Here is an 18,300-nt window from a genome sequence, read left to right as displayed (position 1 = left end):
TTATTTCCTGAGTTTCCTGGGACTGCTAGAGAAATAGCATCCCCTTTGAAACCCCAGCTACCCAAAGATCTCTCCTCCGTACTCCACACCTGAATTCCGTGCCTAAATGTCTGCTGTCTAAGGGGGAGCTGGTGACCTCAGTATTGGCCTTGTCAGGTCACCAAGGGCTGAGGATGGAAGACCCACCACATTATCAAGATGATGGCCTCGCTCAAATCCATGCTAGCCCTGAAGTTAGACCAGGCAGGATGCAGGCCCATTTGAATCTCATGAGAGCTGGCCTAACTTGGGGCACTCAAGCCCTGCCCTTCCCCTTATTCCCCATTCCACTAGGCCACAGAGCAAAAGAACAGCCAAGCCCCAGGGCTTCTCATGTCTGGCCTAGGGTGAAGGAGGAGGCTCAGACATCATGAAGAGGTTGAGACCCAAGCCTGCCTTACAGCAGGGGTCCCTGGGGCTGGTAAAGGAGCCTAGGGATACCTTTGTATCAGACTTTGTCGTCTGTGGAGTTGGTTGCCATCTGCTGTACAGCCCTGAGCAAGCCACAGCACCTCTCAGGCCATTTGCTCTGATTTTGCTCCATTAGGGCCAGGATCATTTGCAGACTAGTGAAAGGTGGAAACCACTACCAGGTGAGGGTCCTAGGCTAGGAGGACAAACCTCTGGAGTTGGTCCTTCATCTGCCTGTACCTCTTGTATGACCCAGAGCACGCTGTTTCCTCTGCTGTTTGGAGGCTGTCAGGGGGAGACAGCCTTCAAGGCCAAGAGCCCTAGCTCCTCATCAAGTGGGTTCATACTGGACTTGGGGGCAGTCAGAGTGGGAAGAAGTTGGAGCCAGGGCTTAGCTGCATAGTGAGACTAGTTGGGGAAACAGCGCCCTCTGCTGTGTGGAAGATTCAGGGCCTGAGGCTGGCAGGATGCTCAGCATTGCCGGTCTTCCTGGGTGCTCCTGCCATTCCCCAGCCTCAGTGTTTCGGATCCAGGCTGGGCTGGGATCTCTGTGGCTGCACAGGTGTTTACAAACCCTCACAGAGCTTCTTGTGGCTTCAACACTTCAGTGCTACCCCTCTGAATGGCAGTGCTACTCCCATTCCTGCTCTAGCTCACAGCATGAGTGTGAGGCAGAGGGGTGGGTGGGCATGAAATGAGCCTGGTATTCCAATTGCTGGTTCCATGTCTGGGTCAGGTCACCTACCCTTAGGTCTCAGAGCTCTCCAGGAGGGAAAAGGAGCTCCCATGCTTCAAGGGCACTTGTGATGGACACAAGCCCTCCCCCAGAACATCTCACATGGGCAGGACTCAGCAAGTGGCTGAGGGGACTTCTGGACGCTTGATGTACCTCATTGCTTTTTGGGGCCTGGATACTGACACATGAAAAGTGAAAAGTGAAGGGCCCTCCCTAAGCCAGTGAACCACATCTGTGCTTTATTTTTCAATTTTATTATGTTTACGTATTTCCCCGTGGGGAGGTGGTGCATGTACCACAGTGCATGTTGTGTGAGGGTCAAAGGGCAGTTTCATGGGAGTCACTTCTCACCGACCATATGATTTCTGGGCAGCAAACTCAGGTGTTCCAGCTTAGTGACAAGTGCCTTGACTTACCTCCTAATTCATCTTGCTAGCATTCACATTTTAACAAGAGCATGGGAACTGGTGCCAAGGTTGAGCCACACAGTTCTAACCCACAGGGTGTTCTTACACAGCTGTACATGCCTTCTGTCTTTGGGGGCACAAAAGTCTTGATCCCAAGGGTCCTCAAGGTTTCCCCTTATGCTTTCTGGCTCATCTAGGAAATGGTCTCAGAGGTCCTCATTCCCTTACCCTTTTGTGACCTTGGCGGCCAGGTCCCTATCCTGCCTCCATCCCCACCTGATAAAAAAGACCACATGAGGCAGAGGTGTGCTTCTACATCCAGTTTATACACAGCTCTATACAATATACAGAAAACTTTATATACAGATATATTTATAGAATAAGCTATATTAATTTGTCTCTCCTTTTTACAGCAATATTAGTGTGGATCTTTCATACATTAAGTACAAAAAAAGTCATGGGAGAATGGCACATGGAGTGCAGAGGGTTTATGGGGGCCTGGCTGTTTGCTACTAGTTGCATATGGAGGCCACCCAGATCCCTGGGAGGACAGGCCAGCTCACGGCTGGGGGAGCTTGTGCTGCGGGTCTGGGGGACATTGTGGGGGTCAATCTGAACTGGGATAAAGGGGGTGGCTCAGACCCCCCATATGTGGCATGGAGTGAAGGGGACGTGCAGCAGGCCCACCCTTCTAGGGTCAGGCAAGGAGGGAACGGGAGGGGTGGGCTGGCCCTGGGTGTCTAGGGCTGAGTCCAAGCCTGCCCCAGCCCCAAGCCTGTAACACAGTATGGCTGCAGCCTTGGGGGTGGGGGTTATGTCCCTGATGGCTCAGTCCTGGGCATAAGGGCACACCCTAGAGGGGACCCCTAGACCTACCCTGGCAGAGGAAGAATTAGAAGGCCAGATCCACAACTCTCCTTGCTGCAAGCTGGGTTGCTCACTGGATTATTCGTCTGATTTAAGGGTTTTTTTGTTGTTGTTGTTGTTTGTCTAAGATTTGAATTTTAAAAATCACTGATTTTTATCTTACTTCTGTGCTAGGCTGAGGCAGTGCCTTGGCAGGAGGCAGAGTGACCAGGAGTCTGTTGAGGGGGGAGTCACAGAGTAAGGGAGAGGCCCAGCCCCCAGGTTTCCTCATCTGTTAGAGTGGATAGCTATCCAGGCCACCCCAGTTGTGGGGGTTAGAGTTGGGGCTCAGGCCCAGGTACCGGTGATCATGAGGTGGTCAGGGGAGCCTAGGTAGCCCAGAGAGGCTGTGAGTGGGGCTAGGGTGGAAGGGACCATGCTTCCAAGGAGACAAGGGCACAAGGGTGGGCAGCTGCTTGCCTGCACATCCCAGTGACTGGCTTGTCCCAAAGCTTTACTTCATGGGCAGGTTAGGAGGAGCAGGAGGCAGGCAAGGTGGGGAGGGCGGGCAGCCCTCTGCAGCCCCTTTCCTCAGGAGTGGTGCACATACATGCACGTGCACACACAAAAACAACTGACACTACCATGCACAACCTCCCCTAGACCCCCAGCCTGGGGAAAGGGCTGGGTTCCTACCTCCTGGCCTGCTTCTCCAAACCATAGGAAAACCTATGAAGGCCTCAGGCTAACCTGGGACAGCCCCTGAGTCCTTGGCCCCTCTCCTTGGCAGTAGGCAGGGGTTTCCAGCCTGGTCCCACAACACTCTACTCTCGGCCCCTCTTCTTATGATCAGGACACAGTAGGAGGTGGAGCCCAGACCCAGAAAGGAGCTAAGTAGCCAGGAGAACAAGTGGGCAGAGGCATGTTTGGTTTCAGACCCCAGGGCCCAGAGCTGCCTAGGCATGGTGGGGTGACATAAAGGGGTCAGGCGGGACACCAAGGAGACAGGGCTTGGGATGCCTTCTTTCTTCCCAGGGCTCTGACTCTGCAGCCAGGGGTGATGTCACAGGAATGTCCACCACCCTTTGAATGGCCAGAGTCCTGGGGGTAGAAGGTGAGCCAGGAAGCCAGGGAGTGGCAGGTAGGCAGGCAGGGCCAGGGGCCAGGACCCAAGAAGATAAGGGGCACCAGGCAGAGAAGGGGCGGCCCTGACCCCACCCTCCTTCGGGCCCCACTGGTCTTCAAGTCCCATATAGAGGGGACAATTAAACACATGATTGGGAATGGGGGCTTGTGAGCCCAGGATACAACCTGAGCCAAGCCCAGCAGATTCTGTAAACATATACAGCACTGTGGGCCACCTTGGTGGGGGTCACCCCAGGGGGCTGGCCAGCAGGCACCAGATCTGGGGGATAGTGGCCAGGGCGGGTGCCAACTTGAATGACATATGAGAAGATGTGGAGAGGGGGCTGCTTTCTGCCTCGGCTCTGGGAGAGTAGCTGGAGGGCAGTGACAGGAAGCTAGCTTGCCTAGTGCCATTCCCAGAACAGAGATACCAGGCTGCCCACACAGAGGAGTCACAGGCTGAGGGCTGAGGATTGACCAGCCAACCTGGAAGCTCCTCCCTATACCAAAGCCACCCCTGCTTTTCCCAGACATCTTGGTTCTGGGGGTCCTAGGCTGAGGTAGGGATGCAGACCCCCTGCTCAGCAGCAGTGCTCCAGGGCCTGAGACCACTTGGCCTCTGGGAGGCTCTCCTCAAAGCTACTGGGGCCCGAGTGGCATTAGGTACCCACGGGGTCTTGAGTTCTGGTAGGGAGGAGCTGGCAGCCACTGCCAGGTGCTAGCGTGCTGAGATGACCAGGTCATCCTGCTTGGTAGGGCTGGCCCTGTGGCCTGTTGGGGTGGAAGTCCGGATCTTGTCTGTGGCCAGACACTCCTGGCTGCTGAGGCCCGTGGGTGTCAGGTCCATGAGCTCCCCTGAGGAGCTGAGTGGGAAGGAGGGTGAGAGTGAGATGCCAGAGGAGGGTTCAGCAGAACCTGTAAAGAGCCTTGGGGGCTTGGGTACCAGATTGGGCTCAAATTGAGCCCGGAGCAAGATTTCCTGTTGGCTAGGGGACTTGGGGCCTTCAGCATAGTCACTAGTGGGGCTCTCGGGCACCACCATGCAGTAGAGGTCCTGGAAGGAGCTGCTCTTGCTGTCCAGGTTGAAGAGGCTGTCGATGAACTCGGCAAATTCTAGCACCTGAGGGCTGGGCGAGTCCCCCAGGCGCCCGTTGTGCAGTGCCAGCTCTCCTCGTGGGGCCACCCCACCACTCTCGCCACCTGCTGCCTCCTCTTCTTCCTCATTGGTTGCACTTGGTGGCCGCTCAGGAGTGACACCCCCGCTGCCCAGAGCTGCCTCCAGGGGTTGGGTGTCCTGCGAGTGCTTGGACAGGCTGTCGGCTGCTAGCAGCTCTGTGCGTGAACTGAGGGACGGGTTCTCCTCTGGAATGGCCGGGTCGATGTAAAAGAGGTGCCCCTCATCACGCTCCAGCACTGCGTGGAGGCTGGGTGAGCCTCGGATGCTGCGGAAGCCTGAGGAGCGGCGCGAGTCGAAGCTGTACAGTGACTCAGTGTCTGAGAGGCTCTCCATGGTGGCCAGCGGTGCCCGCCGGGACTGCAGCTCTGCCGCCAGCCGCTCCTGGGTGGACAGCAGTAACAGTTCTACAGGGTCTTGGCGGGCTGCTGATGCAGCAGCCACTGGGGACAGCAGCCGCCCCTCAGAGAAGCCCTCCAGGCTCATCTCAGACTGAGACTTGCTCCTACAGAGAAAGAGTGCAAGAAAAGGATAAGACTCAGGAGAGTAAAGGAGATTGGCCCCTATTCTCCAGGCTAGAAGGGAAACCCTGACTTTTGAAAACCAACTCAGTCTGGAGAGATGGCTCAGTGCTGTAAAAAGCACCGGCTGTCCTTCCAGGGGACCTGAGTTTGATTCCCAGCACCCACAACCATCTGTAACTCTAGTTCCAGGAGATCCAACATCCTCCTCTGACCTCCAAGGGCACCAAGCATGTACAAAGAATACAGGCACACAGGTAGGCAAAACACCCATACACATAAAAAATAAATTTAAAAAGAAATGAAAATAAAAACCAATTCATACAGTCCAGAGGTTCCAGTGCTTCCTGCACAATCATGTGGACAGGAGTTGAGATCTACCATCCACGTCAGGCAGCTCATAACCCCCAGTAATTCCAGCTCCAGGGGACTCAATGCCCTCTTCTGGCCTATATGAGCACCCACACCATATGTGTAACAGACACTCACATAGATTCATACATGCAGACAAATAATAAAATATATCTAAAATAAAATGAAGTAAAACCGACTCATAAGAAGCGCAGATAGAAAACAAAAAAGCTGACACTAGGTAGATAGAAATGGGGTCCCTGAAAGGCATTAAGATTCCCAGAAGACTCTGGGTCCTGTGCATCCATATCTATCATGATACTAAAAAGAGATTTAGGCATCAAGAGATTGGCTGCTGTGGCTCACTCATGAGGCCACAGTGAATGGGAGACGCAGAGGGAAGCAGAGGGAAGGACAGAGAGACAGGGAAGGAAAGAGATCAGGGAAGAAGGTAAGAGGGATTCTGCTCCCTAAGCTCAGGCCAGCATCTTCAAGTGCCTTGTCTATCCTTTCTTGATCCCAGGGTTCTCCCACATGTCACATGAGGTAGCCCCATGCTGGACAGGAGCAGCAAGCTCTGGAGCCCCTTGCTCTGTTGGAAAGGAAGGGGGAGCTGGGAAATGGGTGGTTGCTTCATGCACAGTGGCTAAGGGCAGACATTGGGTTCTTCAGGATACAAGTGGCCACCACAGGAAACACACAAGGAGAAGTGTCAAGGGGGTCCCCGCCAAGCAGTGACACCACCTCCTACTTCTCAGCAGCCAGATTTAGAAGCAATAATGTAGGGCCTGGGAGTCAGGGTCCCAGGAAGGCAGAACAACCTTCCCCTGGGAGAACCATCACTCTAGAACCTGGGATGCTGTGTGTGCACATCTGTGAGTGTATGTGTATGCCTTGGTACCCGTGTGCAGGTGGACCACATGCACCTGTGTGCTGTGGAGCTATCACAGGTGCAGCCATTCATTTGCATGACCACCTGTCCAAGTGTGTGTTCTGCTCGCCTTGCTGTGTGTCCTATGTGGACAGTTTTCTGTGTAGTCATGAGTAAAGTTTGTCATAAGCCTCAATATTGTCATAAGCCTCAATAGAGATGCACAGTTGTGTAAGTACCACGGTGTAACATCTGTTTGGATCTAAGTGGGAATGGGAACATTGGTGTTTGGGTCTGGTGTGTGTAGGTCTGTGTGTGCTTTGAAACTTCTTATCCTACCTGGGAAATCCCGAGATGTTGGTGACAAGGTGGGAGACAGCTACAGAAGAGCGAGACCCTGAGCAGAGCTAGACTCCCACACTGAGCTCACGGACACAGCTTTGGGAATGTGCTTGGGCCCTGACAGGCACACGGAACACCTCTGCAGGCTCTGCACCCGAGCTCCCTTGGGGTGGAGTGGGGACATGAGACTCACCTGACGCTGCTGTTGCGATGGTCTGCGGCAGGCAGCTCCAGGGCCAGGCCGGTGGGCAGCGGTGGCCCCGTGGGCAGTGGCTGCTGCTGGAAGATGAGCTCAGGAGTGAGGTCCACCTCAGTGGGGCTCACCATGACCTTGGCCGCCGAGAGCAGTGCTGTCTTTCCCTTGTTGTAATTCTCCAGCACCTGGGGGCAGGAGGGAGGGGCCTGGTGGGAGAAGGTAGCCAGCCCAGCCCTGTAGCCTCCTAGAGTAAACTGCCTGACGGTTCAGTGGGTCCCCTTTCCTTGTGGAAGGCCGGGGACTTGCCATTGGAGCACTCTTTTCTGTCCTTCAGTGGCCCAGGAAGGTAGTGGCCCACTTGACTACATATCTGGCAGTGGCCAGCTGGCCTCTAGGGCCTCTCAGTTCAGCCTTTCTCAGGGATCGGCTCCTAAGAATCTTCTGAATTCCACCCTTCCTGCCATGGAGCAGCATGTCATGTACAGAGTCTTTCTGACTCCCAGGGCCCAGCTCAGGACTGTGGCTGCTTAGCGTCTGAGCCTCAGGCCCCTGTCTCTCAGAAGGGCCCTACCTGCACTCACCTTGTTGAGCCCCTCCATGACCACATAGGGCAGGTGCTCATGGAGCATGGCTGGCGAGATGATCACCTCATTAAAGGCTTTGTTGTCTCCCCAGATGGCGAAGTACGTGGGCTCCTCCTGCTCACAGCAGCTGAGGGGGACACGGGTAGGGAGAAGGGAGTCAGAGAGTTCTGCTCTGCGCACTTGCTGAGGGATCTATAGGTGATCTGGGGGGTCCCCATCTACCCTAGGCAGTAGGTTCATGTTCCCAGGCCTGGCTATTTTGCCTGAAGCCTATGAAAGGCTGACCTAGAGCCTTAGTTGCAGTCCCTGCAAGGCCTCCCATCTGCTTTTAGTCTAGGCTACATCTGCCACCCCTGGGCAAGGCTCAGCTCCCCAGCTTTCTGTCAGGAGGGGCAGCCTGCATTAAGAAAGACAGCCCAGGGTCCAAGGCTCTCAGCATATTAAGCAAGGAAGGGCTACCTTCTAGCACACTGTTCTTGCTCTTGGGTATAACCCAAGGACACTAGGCGAGCTGGCCCAGGGCCAGATGGCTACAACAGGTTATCTACTCCTAAATGCACCAAGAACAGGGAGAACTGCTTTGGGAAACACCAGCGAAGGGCTGACAGTGGGGTGCAAAGTCAGAGGTGGGACAGGCCTCAGTTTGACCCAGCTGGACCTGCCAGGCCTGGACACCTTTGGGTCAGGTCCCTGACATCTGCTTCTGGAGCTGATGAATGTCGGGGCCTGGCAGTGTGAGGGGCAGAAGCTGCATCCAAGAACTAGGCTCCTTCAGGCATACACAGTGTACCACAGAGCCCTTCTGGGGACAGCTGGGGACTGGGTCTTTGGTTTTCTCTCCATGGCTGGCAGCTGGGTCCTGGACTATGGTCTCTACCTCTGCCCCAGTTGTCAGTGGTTAACTCAGCAGAGGCTGGTCCGGCCCTGAGCAGCTCCTTCCCTGGACCCATACCTACAGGAGTGGCCCGGACTTCCATCAGTACCTACCAGCACTGTTCTGCAGGATGGTTATGGACCACGTGGATGATGCGGCCAGGTGGGTAGAGTGGGGTGCTAGCTGAAAGGGCGATGGTTAAATCACTGGGGTGGGTCCAGAGCCGTGTGCTGGCCAGGGTGGTCACCTCTACTTGATCCTCAGGCAGCTCTGACTTGGGGATGCATTTGGTGGCCCCCACGATGATCCGCCACTGTATAGGGCCAGGGAGAGAAGGGAACAGAATTGAGCAGCTCTGGCTGGGTGGATAGGATTGGGGAGGGGGGTGCTTGCAAGGAAGGGTTCAACAGGTGAGAGGAGTGGGCTGGAGATGGGGGCAGTGGCTGGAGCATTAAAGGTTTGTGCCCACCTGAAGAGGCAGTGGCTGATGTGTATGGTAGCCAGGTGGCCAATAAGATGCCAAGGACAGACGACACAAAATTGTTGCATTTCAGAGCTGGCAAGGACCTAGAAGACTAGTCAAGCCCTCATCTAGTGGGTAGGAAACACACCCGGTGAGGGGATGGAACTACTCTGGGTCACTGTGCAAGGCAGAGGTAGGAGAGGCCTTAAGAGGACCCATCTGGACCGGCTGAGTTAGGTCCTGGATCTGATGAATGCCTGGGCTTGGCCCTGTGAGAAGCAGATGCTGTTTCCAAGGACTAGGCTTTCAGGGAGACAGTCTCTTAGAGCTGTGGTGACCCATGGCCTGACACCTGACCCAGGGTCCCTTCTGACAGAGGGTTATGGTCATCAAGGCTAGGAAAAATGCAGACAGGCAGTAGAAAGACAGTAAGGGTCCAACTCGGGGTGGGCAGCTATCTCACAGACTAGCCACAGAGGGACTCCTACTTTTGGCCTACCACAGGATGCTTGACCACAAAACTTTGCCTCACCCCACCTGCCTGACAATGAAGGTCTCTGCATAGAAAGGGCCCCCAAGGTCTTCCAAGATCTGGTACATGTTAGAACAAGTTGGCTCTCTCCTGGCCCCAGCAGAATAAGCTGAACACATGGGGCAGCAGCCTTCCTCAAGCCTGGGACACCTCAACAGGTCCTTCTCTGTCCACTCAAAGCACCACACCTCAGGGATCACCTTTTTCACATTAGCTCCATGTGGGAGAAGCACCTTATCTCCAGTTATGACCCCATGACAGCTTAGCATGTGCACAAAGGCTCTCCCACACTGTGCCTCAGTCTCCTTACAATGGCAGGGGCTGGATAGGCTGAGCTTGGACACTGAGGGTCTGACAGCCTGAATCATCCATAACACAGCTGTGGCCTCTTGCACTTTGTCCCTGGGATCAGTAGGGGACAGACAGGACCCCCCATGGTCAGGGAGCCAATGGGAGCTCACTTTGGGCTTGGTGCTTCGCTGCAGGACATCCAGAAGTTGCCGACGGAAACCCTCCAGCTGGGAAAGGCCAATCCTGTGGAAGGCGATGAGCATCAGCTTGGGGCAGTCATGGGCCAGGAGACATGAGGAAAAGGGGGTGGTGGGAACACCTGGCTCCCCAGGAACAAGAAGACAAGACCACCTGGATCATGCTGTGCAGGTCAGAGAGGCCACTCGGGAATGTATAGCACCTACACTGGCTCTGTCTTCGCACCACAGGGCCACTAAGAGTGGGAAGGGGTGCTTAGAGTGCTTAGGAAGAGGGTGAGGGGGCCTTGAGAGATGTGAGCACTGAGGAGTGGGGTGAGCTCTTGCTAGGGGACATAGCAAGAGAGGTGGACTTACCTGGGAACAAGGTCTTTGCCCAGAACCACAGCAGTCACAAACTCTTTGGAGTATTCCATGGCATCCTCACTAAAGACAGGTCAAGGGAAGGGGCTCAGGCCCAGAGCAGGGCCTTGGTAGAAGTGGTCCCATTCTGCACCTGGGCTGCAGCTTCTCAGGAAGCTCATAGTGCCAGGCTGAGCTTCTATTTTTGCCCTTCCTGACTATGTTTTACCACAAGGCCTTGGGAGAGGTCCACTTGGCATGTTAGAAAGCCCCCAACCCACTACCACAGTCATGTCCTATGCCATTCCCAGGTGTCCCGTCATCAGAAGCTGGGCTGCCCAGTCCAGCCACCAGCTCCCAGTCCCATCCAGCCTTTGGCTTTCAAATGTCCCAGTTGCTCCAGCCAGCTCTGAGGCTGCAAGCTGCTTACCTCAGCAGGCCTCCTGGCGGGGAGTAGGCGAAGCACTTGAGGGTTGGGTACTGGGGACGCAGGAGGAAGGACAGGATGGCAGCTGTGCCAGCGCCCAAAGAGTGGCCTACTACAATCAGGCCATAGTGTTTGGTTCCACGGCCCTGGGGACCAAGAGATATCTGAGAGCCCTGCCTCAGTTTCCCAGCTGACACTGAGGGCTCTTCTCAGAGTCCTGGGATCATACTGTCCTGCAAGGGTGCTAGGGCTGAGGGAGAACCAAGCTAGGTCCTCAAAGGGCAAAGACTTAGTGAGACTGCTTTCACAAACTTCTACTCATCCTCTAAAGCCTTGCTCAGAAATTCCCTCCTTGAGGAAGCCTCCCTGATTTTCCAGAAAGAGCTCCCTCCCTTTTAGGAACTGTAATTTCCCTATGACCATTCTGGTGATTACACTTATAATCATTTGGTTAACTGTCCTCATCTCTCTACCCTAACCACTAGCCCGAATCTCTAAGACCTGGGAATGGGGGCTGGCAGCATCCATTGGAGCTACCTGTGCAGAGAGAAGAGGCTGGGCTGACTCAGGCTGCTGTCCAGCTCAGGTGCAGCCTTTCCCTAGTTGTAGCTGTTTTTTTTATCACTAGTCTGTTATGCATCTTGCAACAAGTCAGTGGTCCTGACTACGAGGCTGGCAGAGTACACATTTGGTATCAGGACACTTTGAGAGGAGATGGCCTGGGAGGTCAGGTGGGGTGGGATGGAGCCAGCTAGGAGCTGGGGATGTAGAAGGAAGGGAGGGACAGGAGCTAGTGTTTGGGGAAGGGGGTACCATTATTCACCCCTCCTCTCCAGGATGGGATGTCACGGAAAACTCCTCACCAGGTCTCGCCCAAAGGCCTGAGACAGGACCATCTCCTGCTCCAGCTTCTTCTTGATGTACTCAGCCGAAAGTACCATGCCCTGGGTGGGAGGAACAGAGCAGGGCTTGTGGGAAGCCTCAGGTACCAGCACAGCTGGTGATCTCAGCAAGCACCCCTTCTATCCCTCAACAACAGACTGTAAGGGCTGGTGGGTACTTGTCTCCATTTTCAATTGCATTTTCCACTCCATAGAAAATGGAGGATCAGAGGAAGTAAGTCCACCTGATAGAAACAGGTGTGACATGTCCCCAGCTGCCTGCCCAGATGCTTCTAGGGACAGCCAGGGATCCCTCAAGCCTTAGTGGGCAGGCAGACTAACCACACCCTTCTGGTTGAGCCCCCGCCAGGTGGAGGGTGGCAAAGGTGAGGGGACCTCAGGGTGTTGAGGTGGATACCTTGTGGCCCAACCAGGTGCCTCGGTGTCCCTCCACAGGGAGGCGCTCAGCATCACCTGTCAGGTCGGTCAGGGCATCCTGGGGAAAAGAAAAAAGGCAGGTAAGGGGTAGCTGAGGAGGACAGGCCAGGGCCTGTGGGGGAGCAATGGTCAGCTTACCTTGGGGGACAGGGTTCCCCGGATACTGATCACCACTTTCTTCTTGTCATGGTCTACTGCTACGTAGAAGGGAGTTTCATAGACCTAGGAGTACCAGGTTGTGAGCCTACGCAACTCGGAATAAGGCCAGACTTAGGGATGTCAATAAAACTCCCCACGGGCCCCTGGGTCCCTAACACCTGCCAAAGGCAAGGTTCCTGGAGGTCACTGAGGATTCTTTAGTCCCAGCCTTCCCATTGCACCCTGCCTCAGGCAGCCCTATGCTCAGTCCAAATGGTTCACTGTTTTTCCCCACCGCCTCCTGTTTCTTCCATTTCCGTAAGGCTGGGCCTGGAGCCCTAACACTGAATGAGATTGGCATCCATTTTCCCACCTAGCTTGGGGCAGTGTGGGTATCAGGCACCAAAATGGAGGAGGCCATCTCTGGAGTACACACTGGAAATTATTTGGAAACTACAGATGTCTCCACTGGCCTGAGGAATTGCTTTGGTGGCCTGGATCCCCAGTAGCCTCCAGAAGAACTCAGCTCTGCCTGTCCCCAGCCTGGTCCCTCACCGCATCATGACAGGAGGTGTAGACAATGTCTACTGCAGTCATGTTCTCATCCAGGAAGTGACGGCGGATGGCGATTGCGTTACAGCCACAACAGTTGTCTTCCTCAATGGTGACCCCGGGGGCGAATCGGGGTCGTGCAGGGCAGAGACAGCACCTAGGGCGAAGTGGCAGAGAGCTCAGGGTTTTCTCTTTTCATCCTCTCTGGAGTAGCTTCAGCCCCACCCTGTCTCTGTCTCCTTGCTAAGCCCTGGTGACCTCTGTGTGGTCAAACCATGGACCAGCACATCACATGGTCTCCAGGCTGAACATGACCCACGAATTGTCCCCACTTGACTGAACACCTCACCGCTATTCTTTCTTCCCAGACTGAGCCTTCTCTACAGCTTGTCCTCTACTTCCAAGGTCCTAGGTCTAGCCTGAACCTCCCTCCCCTGTAGCAACCTACTTCATGTGTTTGTCACAAGTTCTCTTGGGAGCCAAGTAGATCCAGTGCAGACCTCCAAAAGCACCTTACTGAACTTCTACATGGAATCTTCCCTTAGCTGTATTGACAGCCCTCTGGGAACCCAGCCTACTCCCTGACTATACCAGCTCCTCCCAGTCAACCCACACCAGTCCACTTTGTCTTCACATTTAAAAGCCAACCTACCCGCTGTCCCTCCACCCTTGCCCCTGCACTACCAACTCAGTAGCACAGGGAGGGACCCTTTGAACATACATCAAGCCACTATGAGGTTGCCTCATAGAATCCCACAGCGATGCCTTCCTTTCCAGCGCAAAGGTCTGAGTCCTTTTGGTTCTGCCGCATCTCACTGACCTCCAAGCACTCCCCTCATCTACACCGCTCTTGCCTTTCCTTCCTCTGCCTGATTAGCTCCCTCACCAGAGTCCATGCAGGTTAACCCCCTCCCCATATCCTTTAGTCTCCATCCAAATGTGATCCTTCAGTGAGGTCTTCCCCAGCTACCTCTCTGACAGGGCCAGTCCTGACCTGACCCCCTGCTTCAGCCCTTAGCTATGCCCCTCCAAAGCATCCATGTGCTCTGACCTGCCTCATGTGCTCCGCCCCTCATCTGTATACTGTTGTGGCAGGAGCTATACAGGGCAGGGTCTGCTCTGTGCCAGTCCCAGATGTTTCCCCCAGCACCAAGCCTGTTAGGCATACAGGAGGCTCCCCAGGGTAGATGAGCCAGGGCAGAATTGGTCACTGCTGGGAAGTGAGAGTTGGGGGGGAGGGGTTGGAGGAAAATGCATCTGCTTCTCAAGCCACCAGAGGGAGCCAGCACCCAACAGATTGGAGCTGGGAGCAAGAGTGACAGGCCTGCCGGCTGTCTTGACATTCAGTGTGAGGTGTTTGTCTTCTCAGAGCAGTGCCTGTGGGACTGTGACTTCCCAATAGGGAGAGGCCTCATCAAGAAACCCCAGAGTCAAGCCAAGACCTTGGAAACGCCTGAGCGTGGGAGCAGAGACTGCCCCATACACAGGATATAATACACAGGACACTCATCCCAGAACTGAGCCTGCAGAAGCCACCAGCAGGTCAAGCGGTGGCAGGCTTGGTTCCAGGTCTGAGCTCCTACCTTCAAGCCTTCGGGAAGCTCCCCTCTTCTCTCAGCTGAGCAGAAGGTTCTAATGAGGTAGGGGAGAGGCAGGACTTGGGTTCAAATCCTTCCTGGTATGTCATGTTGTGATTGTGCAGCCATAGTCCAACTAAGCCTCAGCTTCCTCCTGTCAGAGCCAGCACTGACTGCTGCTTCCCAAAGCTACTAGTCCCCAGCCTGTCCCCTATGCCACGCCCTGACTGCTCCACTCTCCACTCTTACAATGTGGCAGTGTGTCACCCGCTGAGGCAGACAACCGATCTTCGGGATCTGAGAGCTGGTGGATGTGACAAGCAGCAGGCAGACAGCAGACGCTAAGAAGAGTGCCCAGCCATCTCTCTCCAATTATCTCCATGCCTTGGCTCTTTGTCTCCATGCCACCCTAAGCACATTCTTCCACGAGGGGATCAGCCTTGTGCTCCGCCAAGGCTGAGGGCTGTGTCCTTGGCCATTACAATTCTGGCTTATGCAGGTGCTGATATTCCCACTGTCCCCAAAGCACTCAGAGCCCCACTGTGGCTCTGATTCGGAACTGTCCCGTAGGCTGATAGCACCTGCTAGACCCAGGGAAACAGGCCCCTGGAAAGGGGAACAGGGCTATCTAAGCACAGGTCTAGGTGTTCCTGGCCCAGTGCCTATCTTGAGAGCCTTTCCATCCAGACTAAACGTCCCAGGAACGCAGGGGGAAGTGCCAGGTGTGTACATATGGTAGAGATGGGTGGAGCAGGCAATGACCTGATCCTCTCTGATCAGCTGCTGGGGTAGTGAGAACAAGGTTCCAAGAGCCAGCAACTTTCTCTAGGTGGAGCAGGCATGGATGCTGCTGTCCCCCGGGAGGGGGCATGGAGGACAGAGGCACTGGCCCAGCAGGTCAGCTTTTCTGGAACAGGAGCCCAGGGAACTGTCCTGCTTCTTTTTGCCTGTCATGGACTGAGGGCGGAGACACTACAGAAGGACAGGGCCCTTCCAAAGCCCTTCTCTGGCCCACTTAGAAGCATAGAGCTCCACCCTCTGTCACAGGGGCAGGGCTGAGGGTGACAGGTCAGATCTGGGTCCAGACCTTTCTCTCTCTGCTCAGAGCCTTGTACCAAAGTGCCTTCTTGGCGCATTTCTAGAGACCTCAAAGGAGTGGGCTTACTTCCTAAGAAAGTTCTTTCTTCTAAAAAGGCAGAACACAGGAGGGGAGCCAAGAGAAGGGAGATGTGGGCAGAATGGAATGGCTGTAGGGGGCAGAGGAGAGCCCAAAGAAGAGAAGAAAATCAGCAGTGTAGATGCTACAGTATCGCATCTCAAACACAGATGCATAAACATCCCATTTCACAGATGTAGAAACTGAGGCTCACAGGCATGCACTGGCTTGTCCAAGGTAGCAATTGAGAGGCACATTCAAACCCTGCATTCAAACCATGAACTGTGTAATTCCAGTCCAGGGAGGAAGCAAGGGAAAAGGCAATGGCCCTGTGACAGTATGGGAGAGATGCTGCTTGGACCCAGAGGAGGTGGGAGCAGGACAGCAGTTTTGAAGCCCTAGGGGGAAGGGAGCACCAGGTCATCATTGCATCCCCTCCCTCCACCCTATGCTGATGTGGCTGGGTACTGGCTGAGTACTCACGAGCAGGACCGAGCCAGCTGGCAGAGGCCACAGGTGGGCTTCCTCATCAGGTACATGGGCCAGCCATAGGCAGCCAGGGCAAAAAGCATGTAGTAGCAGACTTCTTTGTAGCGTAGCATCTCATGCTGGAAGACAGGACGCAGAGGGCGGTGACCTCCGCCAGTCCTCCATGCTACCTCAGCCACCACCAGTCCCTGAGGGGAGCCTGCCTACCTCCTCCAGGGGGGGGGACAGCTGCTGGGCCCCAAGGTGAGGAAGGGACAGCCCCTTCAGACACTGATTATATTTGCCCAATTCTCTCTCTGTACCCAGGCCAGCACACTCATGAGACCTATCCTATCACTACAGTCTCAGAATTCATGATTAGGGGACAGAAAACCACTCAGAGCATAAGCTTGTTTCTACAAGAAAGAAGGGGGTATGGGGTGTGAGTGCCCCACCTCAGCATCAGGCCCTGGGAGATTTAACCCAGTAAAGCCTTGGGGACTGCAGCTCTGGGTGTGTGGCTATGAGAAACCAGATGAGCCATGCTGGGCATGGAAACCCATCACCAAATGTCTCTGGCTTTCCAGTCTTCTCAGGCTTGACTCATGGAGTCCCAGGTTCCTGAGGCTGGGGAGCTGTCTCCCTGAGATTGGGATCACGCTAGAGAAGGCGCCCAGCAGCTGCTCTAGATGGTTTGTATCAGAGCTACAAGCCGTCCATAGGCAGGATGGCACTGTCCCAGCAAAGCCTGTCAGTCAGTCCCCAGCCCCTAGGCACCAGGACTGAGGCACTTAGAGGGAATTAGTCACCTTGTAAAAGTTAAGGAGGGTGATTAGTCATCTTGTGAAGTGAAACAGGTAGGCCTCAATCAGCACCCTCTGCCTGCTCTTCAGGAACTCAGGAAGGAGTCAGTAGCTGCAGAGGCAATTACCCTGGGTGACAGGACAGGGAGGCGGGGCGCTGGCAGCCTCTGCCAGGTGGCAGGTGCACACTCTGCACCTCCCCCCAGGGACAGTAAGAGCCACCCAGGTGAGGTCCTAGTGAGTGGCAGGCAGCTGGCTAGGGGCACTGGCTATGTATCTATGTGATTGGTGAAATGAAATGACGTCTGCTTTGGGGAGACAGTCGCCTGGGGCTCTTCTAAAGACACAGATCTCCAAGGGCCGAAACCTCTCCAGACCTGTCTTGATTGGCATCCAGTTCCCAGCACCTTGCTGGGCTGGATTTAAGATAGGTCACTTCTTCTTCCTCCGGCTCTGGGTGAAAGGTGTGCGTGGCGCATGTTACGTCTGTCCTGAGGGCTTTGAGGGTGCCAGGCTTGCTCCAGATCATAGAGAGAGGGGCTATTAAGCAGGGATGTACCTAAATTAGTTTGTTTTCTCTGGGCCAGGCTGACTATTACCTGCTGCCAGCTGTGGTTCTACCCTCAGCCATGCTGGCCTGGCCTGGGCCTTCCTACCATGAGACCCACTTTCCCTGTAACACATGGGCTTTCTACCGAAGGTGCTTGAGGAAAGTTTCTACATCTAAAAAGGCTTTTCAACGGCAATGTCACACTCCAGTGTCTATCATGAGGGCGGCAGCCATAGGAATGTCACAGCTCATCCCCATGAGGCACCCGACAATCTCCAGAAGCCAGGGTCAAGTGTTTTGGAGCTTGGCTAAGAGATTCAGGGCCCTGCTTACAGAAACAGCATGATGTGAGGGCTCTTGAGGACCTGATCTTAGAAGAGACTCGAAGGACTGCTGAGCAGGAGTGGTGGGGTCGCTCACCATGTGTTTGTGGGGAGGTGGCAGGGAGGGGCACTGGAGAGAGGAGGAGACTTCCCACTCACCGAGTTCTTGAGGTCGAGGTACTTGGTGTTTCGGGTCACTGGCATCCCAGACAGGAAAGCCAAGATGTCATTGTTTGCCTGGAAAACAGGCATGGAAAGATGGACAATGTTCCAGATGTGAAGATGAGAAGGGAGTTCAGCTTCAGCCTGTTTCTCAGGTCTGAAGGAACTCTCGGCTTGTAGCTCTTCCAATATCCAGCAGCTTTCTGGAATCACGTTTCCCTGTTTTTCCAGCCCGCCGCCCCCCCGCCCCCCGCCCTGCCATTCTACCCAGACCTTCAGACCTCAGGGGATGGTCCCAAGCCACCCTAGAGGGAAGGGGACCAGAACTGGTGTGTTGGTGAGGACAGGGGGCAGGGAAAATTTCTGACAGAGGCTGAAGCACTCGAACAGTGGCATTGGTCATCTAGCTCCAGTGACTAGGCCGTCCTCTGAGGCTGGCCTCAGAAGTGGCCACATATGATCCAGAGAACAAGTCACCCCACTGGGAGTCAGTGGAATGGCTGGCTGAAGGCTTGAGCTAGGA

At 54.8% G+C, this 18,300-nt stretch overlaps 1 protein-coding gene across 1 annotated transcript in view; it reads right to left on the bottom strand.

Moving 5' to 3' along the window:
- Positions 1 to 4,266: 4,266 nt before the first annotated feature.
- Dagla (diacylglycerol lipase alpha) overlaps positions 4,267 to 18,300 on the bottom strand; it is a 54,973-nt gene continuing 40,939 nt past the window's right edge. The window contains exons 8-20 of the mRNA XM_055614011.1: positions 17,775 to 17,852; positions 15,955 to 16,079; positions 12,742 to 12,895; positions 12,187 to 12,270; positions 12,029 to 12,106; positions 11,593 to 11,673; positions 10,733 to 10,875; positions 10,318 to 10,386; positions 9,934 to 10,006; positions 8,591 to 8,790; positions 7,601 to 7,730; positions 7,017 to 7,204; positions 4,267 to 5,243 (exon numbers count right to left, since the gene is read on the bottom strand). Coding sequence (XP_055469986.1) covers positions 4,283 to 5,243; positions 7,017 to 7,204; positions 7,601 to 7,730; positions 8,591 to 8,790; positions 9,934 to 10,006; positions 10,318 to 10,386; positions 10,733 to 10,875; positions 11,593 to 11,673; positions 12,029 to 12,106; positions 12,187 to 12,270; positions 12,742 to 12,895; positions 15,955 to 16,079; positions 17,775 to 17,852 — 2,364 coding nt within the window. The 3' untranslated portion in view covers positions 4,267 to 4,282. The remainder of the gene's footprint in view (positions 5,244 to 7,016; positions 7,205 to 7,600; positions 7,731 to 8,590; positions 8,791 to 9,933; positions 10,007 to 10,317; positions 10,387 to 10,732; positions 10,876 to 11,592; positions 11,674 to 12,028; positions 12,107 to 12,186; positions 12,271 to 12,741; positions 12,896 to 15,954; positions 16,080 to 17,774; positions 17,853 to 18,300) is intronic.

The sequence above is a fragment of the Psammomys obesus genome, unplaced genomic scaffold, assembly GCF_907164565.1.
Source record: "Psammomys obesus unplaced genomic scaffold, mPsaObe1.curated_primary_1811, whole genome shotgun sequence".
NCBI lineage: Eukaryota > Metazoa > Chordata > Mammalia > Rodentia > Muridae > Psammomys > Psammomys obesus.
The sequence above is the reverse complement of the archived record's forward strand: the minus strand, read 5'-3'. Positions and strand labels throughout refer to the sequence as shown.